General features: G+C 42.5%; 1 protein-coding gene across 1 annotated transcript; it reads right to left on the reverse strand.

Moving 5' to 3' along the window:
- Positions 1-643: 643 nt before the first annotated feature.
- Positions 644-9397, reverse strand: LOC116377942 (ubiquitin-associated protein 1-like; the record flags this gene model as incomplete). The annotated part of the gene is made up of 3 exons (XM_031839708.1): positions 9293-9397; positions 8527-9111; positions 644-793 (listed from the first exon to the last, which is right to left on the reverse strand). Coding segments are annotated over exons 1-3 (840 nt in total), but the record flags the coding sequence as incomplete, so codon positions are not given.
- Positions 9398-9451: the final 54 nt, after the last annotated feature.

The raw sequence follows: 9451 nt of genomic DNA on the forward strand, positions 1-9451 counted from the left end.
GTTTTACAGAAGAGAAAAGACAGATTTGTTGTAAAACTACTCTGATAGAGATGTTTTGACAGATAATTGGCATACAACAAGTGATAAATGAATAATTTACACAAGAACAAAACACAGGATTAAAACAGCAGAAATGTATTTGTTCATTTAACTGCCTCTGTAACTTCAGCTTCCAGACACACTGTTTCTGAGCGGAATATCAGAAGCAAGTCCAATTTGAATGAAGACCGGACTGTTGAATCAGCCAGTATATGTTATAATATTACACTTATGTGTTTGTGTTTGAAAATGTTCATCGGCCGATTTTGGTCCTCAAACATGCAGCATCTATGATTGTGATGCATTGTTCAGCAGTGTGCAGCCACAGTCCAGGATGCTTATTCAAGAATCCTGGTGAAGGCGTGGCCAGCCCTACTCTGCCTCTGATGGCTAACACTCGTAGCCTTCATTGATTGGGTTCCTTAGGTTTAGGCATGAGGAGTGACACTGGAGAAGGTTAGGGTAAGAACATCAGGGTAAGCCAATCAGAGGCAGAGTAGGGCGGGTCATAATGTGATTCATAATATTGCATTGAGGATCAGAGTCAGCCCACATCTGCTGTCAGATCATGATCGTGGTCTTACTGTTTGTGATGCTTACTGACCTGATCTGGGGTCTGCCGGCCGGTCTTCTGCAGGGCGATGATGGCGGTGCGGAGGGGGTAACCCCGGGCGGTGATGGCCCCCAGCAGCTCTCTCTCCTCTGGGCTCAGAGCTGACAGGAGCTCTACTGACGAGTCCGACCCAGAGGACTTCTAGGAAACAAGAGACCAGTGAGTGAGTGTTATAACAGAGGAGAGCCAGGCAGTGAGGACCGATAGCAGCACCCACTCATATTAGATCTGATTACAATGTCTCAGATTCTTCCTGTAATAACAGCAGCTTTGACCCTTTCTTTTTTTAATTCATAACGTTCCTTTTATTTTACAGACTGGACATAAACACAGACATTACATCCATGAAACATACACAAATGAACACAAATACAAAGAATGCAAAATACAAGCAGACAAAGGAATATGAGGAAGGCCCTTACTATATCCCATAATCCCTCTAGGCCCTGATCCAGATTCCTAAAGGGAGCAGCAGCTCTTCCCATGACTATTAAATCTATAAACTCTTCCAACCAGCTGCTCCAGATAGAAAAGCTTGGAGCTCTTATCTTCCAGTTCAGAACAGGTTTCTGTTCAGCAGCAAGATGGTCCAGTGTTACAAATCTCATTTCCATACAGATCAAGCCTATAATGTGTCTCTAGTATGCATGTGGACTACAAGGCATTTAGAAACATCCACCTGGAGGACCTCTGTGAGGACATCTGCTACCTCTGACCAGAGGGAGTTCCCTGCAGGGCATTTGCACAGACAGAGCAACAGGCTGTTCTTTTACCTCAGCCATGCCAACATTTGTCTGAGACTGTGAAATGAATTTATTACATTTTACTGGGATGAAAAAACATTTCAGAGAACTTCCACCTGCTGCAGAAGCTCTTATAACCTGGCTGGATTCAGGGAGCAGACTTTACGCCATCTATTTTGTTCCTGAATGTATTTTAGAAATGTGATGTGGTGAAGCCTGACCTGAGTGGCTTCTGAATTAGTAGGAGGCAGACACGAAAGACTTTGTTCCGATATCAAAAGGTGTTTTATTTATAAAAGTGCCCTGCGACACGTGTAACCAAACATATATACAAACAAAACAATCATTTAACTTGGCTTAATTGAATAAAATCCAACTCATCTTAAAGTAACATAATCACATGCACACGGCTACACACTGATCTACCTTGGTCAGATTTATAGATGAATGCAATATGGGACAAATGGTGTGTTCTCACCCACTTTGTCACATGTGAACTGAAAGAATGGTTAGGATTGATTTCCCCTTCCAGCTAACACAGTGTTGACGTGCATACGCCGAATAAAAGGACATCTAAAGACTGACTTATGGCCAACTTGAATATAAATACAGTCAAACGAATTCTGCTGTGTTGGCCAGTCAGGGTGTGTGATGCTACAGAGAGCTGTCTGTCCCTGGCTTATGTGTGGAGATTTATAGTAGGGCTCAGGACCAGGTAATGCCCTGAGCTTTACGCTGTATTCATAGTCTGCTCTTGCAGACCAGAGTAAAGGGCTAACTATACTGCGGCTTCCAGAGCATTAGCATTCCCTAAGCCACACTATAAACTCTCACTGTTGAGACTAAATGGATAACCGAACACAAAGTTTTGGTGACAGCAGACTGTATATGAGAAGTGGATGTAGTCACGCGATGTCATATATTGGTTTGTAGACGTTTTGAAGTCTGGAGTTCAGCCATGCTGGTTTTTGGAACCAGAAGTCACACGAAAGGGGGGTGCGAGTACAACCAAACGACTCAACTAAGTAAGCTCATTGTTGCACTTCTCTTTTCAATGTGACTTTTGTCATCCCATCATGCCAGGACGCATTAACTATCAAGTCTGTCGAATCTTGCTCACATTGGGATCCGATCTGCCAGACCACATGCAGAGGTGGACTGGCTCACATTGAGTTCAGATCTCAGTGAGGCGTACACAAATGATCAAAGGTAGGTCTCCATCATCTTCCCCCACCCAGGAATTCCTCTCCCGAGAAGAGCAAAGGGGAGTGGAGGAAAAACAAGGAGACCAAAATGTTACAATGAATTCCTTAAACTGAAAACACAGTAAAAGGGATGAAGTTCTAAGACAATGCTGTGGTAACGACCTGTCAATCACCGTGTAGCCCCGCCCTAAAGCATCCCCTGCTTTATGGTCTGTTTGACTCTAAATGGACCATAATGTACTAAATGAACATCATGCTGTATTGAAGAAGACTTGAAACTAGAGATTGAGACCATAAACTCATGTTTACAATGTTTACTGAGGTAATAAATCAAGAGAGAAGTAGAGTCATTTTCTCATAGACTTCTATACAACCAGAGGAGTCGCCCCCTGGTGGTGATTAGAGAGAAAGCAGCTTTAAGACATGAAGCTTTGACTTTACGTTGCAGAACCGGCATTTGCCGCCTTGACAGCATGGTCCTTAAACATTTGGTCACATCTTGTATAACAATATGACAGGTGTTTTGGTGTGTTTAGGACATAACATGTTCATTAGTTGTTATTTTATACAGTGTAGTCAGCAATATTAAGACAGTGATATTTCTCATTGTGTACTCCACCACAATGAATTTGATATTATACAATCACAATGATGTTAGTGTACTGGTTTTGAGTGTTAAAGCTGCACTAACGAATATTTCAATACATACGAATGGATACATAACTATGTGTAATGTGAGGGGTGTCTTGTTGTTTAGCTGTCTGACCCATCACTTCAATGTGTTGGTTCACTCTAGCTGCTCTCATGTAACAGAACCACAGTACACTACTTCCTCAGCAGCAGACAGACACAGTTGGAGACTAGCTGGTGAACATAGTGGAGCATTTAGCGGCTAAAGAGACAGATGTTTCCCACGGGGGGGGGGGGGGGGGGGGGTGTGGAGACCAAACACCGAGCTAAAAGAGAGCGAACATATGCTTACACATTCAACATTATCAACTTTAGATAATATGTTGATGTTGTGTTTACACCTAGTTGCCCCCAAATGCCCAATGGACAAAAAACCCACCCACCCACATCAACAAATATGTCTTCTGTCTTCAGTGAAACAGTTACAATCAGTACTATTTCCAGGACAAATGCTCTAGCTCTGATCGGTGAATCTGTCTGCAGAACAGACCTGCAGACAGTGGTGGCTGGTCAATAGAGGGCCATGGGGCATGGCCCCACCTTGAGCCACACAAAAAAAAATAAAAATTATAATGATCATGAATTATACAAATTGTCAATATTTGTGTTTTTGAACTATGGAATGTACCCAGTAATATGTGTAAAATATGATATCTGCACAAAATATATGCTTTTCCTGCTCGTGCTCTCCGCCTGTGTGCACAACACGTCTCAGAACGCGGCTAGGGGGGCAAAATCGTTTTGGCCCAAAAGAGGCGGGTCTATGAAGCAGTTTAGCCAATAGCTGATTAAAGATATAAATGAGTGACATACAATTTAGCCAATCAGCGCCCTCAAATAGATTCAGCTAGGGGGGCCAAAACGATTTTGCCCCCCTAGCTGCGCGTTCTCGTCAGGAGAAGTCTCTACAGGAGAGCGCGAGCACTACTCCTCCAAGTCTCGTTTGAGAGGAGAACTTTGGCGGAGATTCTGCAGGCCAAAGAGCTGATCCCAGATCAGCCTGACCTCACAATCAGACAGCAGACTAGCGGGAAAGGGAAGCAGTACATGCGAAGCTTCTGTACTAGCTGTACACCAGACAGGTTTGGCTAGCTGCATGACGTCATGCTAATAACGTATTTAGCTTTTTAAAACAACGGGGACGGATCCAGCACGGACAGTTAGGGAGTGAGGGATGAGGAGGTAAGGAAACATGAGAACACCAGGACACACATGAACTCTGTCAAGCTACATATTAGGCAAAGTGAACATCTTTTCTTCTACATAGTTGTCCTCAGTCTCATCTGCTTAACTTGGTCATGGAGGCATCAACATGTAATTGAGATGGTAAATTAACAGTGAAAACTCATCATAGCTTAATTTAACATCAGTATTCATAATTACACTTTATGTTTACTTCTCCTGATCTTTACCTCCTATAACAAGGTCCAGAGGGCATCTCAATAAATAAACATGTTATATTATATAAGTGTTATTTACTGCTTTTTTTCGTGTTGGAATAAATGTTAAATATTTAACTGCAAAGTAGTAATGCGTGTTTGATACTTTAATATTTTTGCATTAAATCATACTGGGATGTTTGCTGACATTGATAGGATGGCCCTACCTAGAACATTTTCCACCAGCTGCCACTGCCTGCAGAGCATCATCATATCAAATGTCTGTGAGGGCAAATGTTTTACTACAACAGGGATTGTACTTCTGTAGCTTTCAGTGGTGGAAAGTAACTATATTTACTCAAGATCTGTAATTAAAGAGCAACTTGCAGATTGAATTTAACCTTTACCTTTCCTGAAAATGACCATTTGCAATGTTGATGGTTGGTACCATTTAGAAGTACTTGTCATTTGAAGGTAGGCTATACTTTTAATCTGAGAGGTAAATCTTGCACTCTATACCTCATTACATTAATTGGATTATTAATACAACATATAATCAACAAATCAATTATGATGTATCATTATAGACTTAGATACAATGATGAGTACCAGCCGTAACATTAAAATGGTACACATTAATTCATCAATAAGTATAATCCAATGATATCATATATTTTTCAGAATTTCTGCATGAAGACTACTTTTACTTTTGGTAAGTTAAGTATATTTTAGTAACAAAAGTAACAAAGTACAAAGTACTAACATCAGTGGAGGGCTGTGCATTTTATACCTGGGCCTTCTATGCTGTCCTACTACAGTTGAATAACCTAATTATGAGCCACAGCTACGGTTATTATTTGTTTCTATTGGTGTAATAATACACGTATTCGTATTAAACCGTTTGGTACGAGGCTTACGAACCGAACAATACCTTTGAATACTAGTGCATTTGGAAAATGCAGAAGCTTAAATTGTGGGAAATATAATGTTTTCGGTGGACTACGCTCACGTAACAGACAACGGGCTGTGTGACCTCTGAACCTGGAACAAAAAAAACAAAAAAACAAAACAGCTGAGTCTACGCTAAACTAGCTTAATGGGAAAACAACCGCGGCAAACCCCACGATGACAGGATGCTTCGTCATTAACGGACAAGTCAGAATCAATGTAATTAACACAATGACAAGAACAAACTCACAAGAACCAGTCACATATATTTATATGACAACAAAGCAACAAATCAATCCAGCAACACTGCAGCGCTAAAACACGTATTCCACCATACACTGAAGAGCACGAGCCATTCAAATATTATTCACATCAGAGGGAACAATATTAACCAGATCATAAAAACGACACGAAAATCTAACAATAGTAACTCTACTACAGATGTAAAAACACAAAAGCACTTCACTTACCAAAGCTGCTGTTCACTTATAGACAAAGTCCATCCTCCTTTCTTTGTTAACAAAGAGTTTAATGACACGGTTGTACAGAACATCGGTGCGGTTCAGTTCCAGCCAGAGGTCCTCCTGTGAACGTGTTCGTTGAGTTGTAGATCCACTCGGGTCAAAAGTTTCATTGTTAGCCATAAAATGTGCAACGCTTCTCCGCCGCTGTCAGCCAGAAATACTGTTCGTACAAATCCTTTTGTCAGCATGTATCCGGCCCTCGGTACAACAGCCCGCCAGAAAATATCAAATGTTTATCATAACTGGCCCGCCACACCACAGAGCTCCAGGATGAAAAGTGGCGATGTGAGCTGGCTTTATGTGCAACATAACGAAGCATCTCACTGCGCTAAACCTGCAGCTTCAGGGACGGGGACGTGTGATCACAGACATGTGTGATGCAGTAAAGGTCTCCACCGCTGTGTTCCCGACTGCGCATTTTGCTGATAAACTGGGTGCACTTGGCACAGAGTTCACTCTGCGATTTGTCGACTTTGCAGCTCAGAAATTTAAATTTGAACTGCTCAGCAATCCGTTTGCAGTTGAGGTGTAAAGAGCACCTGTGGAGCTGATAGACCTCCAGTGTAATGACACTCAAGGCAAAGTGTGACTCTGAGGGCGCTGCACAGTTTACAAGCTTCACCCCCGAAACGATGCCTTAACTCCGCCTACATGCTGCTCAAATGCTCTGCATGTTTGGAAGCACATACCTGTGTGAGCAGCTTTTCTCTGTGATGAAGATGAACACAAACCCACACAGGAGTCTCACTGATGCACACCTTCACTCCATCGTGAGGGTTTCCACAGAACCCAACCCCAGATATTAATGAACTGGCAGCCAAGAAAAGATGCCAAACATCTGGCTCTGGTACGTATGCATAAAATAATGTAGCCTACCTCAACATGTATTCTTTTTGCACTTTGTCCAATATCCCTTCTGTCCTGTTTATTACTGTAAATGGTGACTCTATTTGGCCCTCAACGTAGTCTCAATTTCTTATGTTGTCCCTCCCTGGGATTGAGTTTGACACCCCTGGCATATCTGCAGTATTATGCTAAAAGGTGTCATTTTGTAACTTTTTTGGTTGTTGGTGTGCCGCGGGATCTTTTTAATGTAAAAAATGTGCCGCGGCTCAGAAAAGGTTGAAAAACACTGATCTAGAGGACCTCGGGCCTCTCTCCTTACATAGAGACATAGGGGCTGAATCTGATTGGATAAAAGCTCTACTTAAAACAAGCTGTGCTGGAAGCAGAGCAACAGAGGAAGACAGGAGTTGTGCAATGAGGAAATAAGATAATGGGAAAAATAATTACAATACATGTAGTGAATTTGTGAAAAATTATTAAATTATAGAATAGCTATAACTTTGATTCTGTTTAGGCCGGCAGAGAAGGCTTTGCTGGTCCTGACGGCCCACCACTGACTAACATGTGCTAACATATATTTTGATGTTGATACTTCTGTACTTTTACTAAAGTAACAAAGTCATTTTGCATGTACTAAAGTATGTTTACATTGTTGTATCGGTACTTTTACTGAAGAAAAAATATCTGAGTACTTCCTCCCCCGCTGGTCATCAGTGTTATTGGTTATGATAACATTGCACTCACCAAAGTAAGTGTTGGGAACATGCGAGATTATGGCTGAAAACATCACTAGAAGCTGTTACGATGCAGCAACAAGCACACGCGGTCACATGATCCTACAGCTTGTGACAGCTCCGCCAGATCACGGCAATTTAAAAGTGAGCTCACAGTAATACAGTCATTTTTGTTTTTTACAGTTTGCTTTCATTTTCTTTTGCAGGTAAGTCTGACCTGTTGGCTTGTTTACTACCCGTCTCATGATCTTTGAACCTCTTTTTATTAACCTAGCTGCCTTCTGAGATCTCAGTAGTCATAGTCTTATGATGTCATGGAGCTACAAAAAGAAAAGTCTAGTTGTAATAAACTAGTTTTCATTCAAGTATGGTGACTTTATTTAGGTTTACTTTCATTTCTCCTATAAACATTGATAAGGGGGACTTTGTATAAATTGTCCCAACACTGGATGTGAGCGCCCTCACGTTAAAGCAGAATGTTGGCATTTTGACATCAATGTATTTCAGATATAACGTGCTAAATGGCAGAATCAAATCGATGAAAAAAATGTATTTCTATAATCTACAGTACAAACACATTTAGTGAGATGTTTGGCATTAGAAATATAAAAGCTCGCTCAAAGCGCAGACCTTTTCTTGCCATGAGACTCTTCCTCGGTCCAGCACCATTGGTGTGAAACTGAAACACATCCTGGAACTCTGTTATCCTTCTCAAAAAGTGAGACTGCTATTTAAAAGGATTACTCTGAATAAAACTGGAGCTCCATCGAACACTTTCCCTAATGTTACAATGTTTAACTCTTACCATGTGTGTTGTGTTGACACTGGGGAGCATGTCGACTGTATTGGCTCTGGTGTTGGGGGCTCTGCTGGTGGGGGTCGTGTTTGAGGATGGGCTGTCTGTGTTGGGACCGTGCTGTTCGGATGTGTCCAGCACTGACAGGGAGCACTGTCGCAGGTTCTTCCTGCGCTGGTGAGGCAGGCTGCTGAGGCAGGCCGGAGGGTTCAGGAGGTCTGGGACAAAGGCTCTCTGTGCTTTCCTCTGACCACGCTGACATGAAGCAGCAGCAATTTCTCCACCAGAGCAGGCTTTCCCTGAAAAACATATCTTGGCTTTTTCTGAGGCCTCATCCTCAGAGTCAGAGATGGACAACTTAATGCGTAGGACTGCGGGGTTGAGGCTGCGCGAGCGCTGTCGAGGATTGGGCTCCCAGAAGTCAGAGCAGTGGCGGCTGGCCAGGCGGCTCTGCTGCGGACTGCTGAACATCATCCAGTACGGAGGACAAGATGGCTGCAGTCCTGATGAAGAGGAGGGGAGCTGAGGCCGATGCTGGCTGGTGTAGCCACTCTGCAGCCCGGTTAGCACCCAGTTCTCCAGACTGAACTCATACTGTCACATGGACAAACAACATGTTAGTGACAGAAACGATACAACTCTGTCGCTTTCTCTTTCCTCTAGTCAAATGTCATTATTGCAACATGTAGGAATCTTAATGGATGTCAGTCTGTAGGTCAAGTACTCAAGTGAAACATCTAATCACAGGTTAATGACGAGTTGAAACCACACTCACCTCTGTGTCCTGCAGTCTGGTGAGATAATCAGGAACAATAACTTCCACGTCTTCTTTGACTTCCTGTGAGGCACCCTGTGGCATTTTCAGAGGGACACCGTCCATCCTACTGACACACACACACACACACACACACACACACACACACACACACACACA

This window comes from Anarrhichthys ocellatus, unplaced genomic scaffold (genome assembly GCF_004355925.1).
Source record: "Anarrhichthys ocellatus isolate YVR2014 unplaced genomic scaffold, GSC_Weel_1.0 scaffold1875, whole genome shotgun sequence".
In the NCBI taxonomy this organism is placed as follows: domain Eukaryota; kingdom Metazoa; phylum Chordata; class Actinopteri; order Perciformes; family Anarhichadidae; genus Anarrhichthys; species Anarrhichthys ocellatus.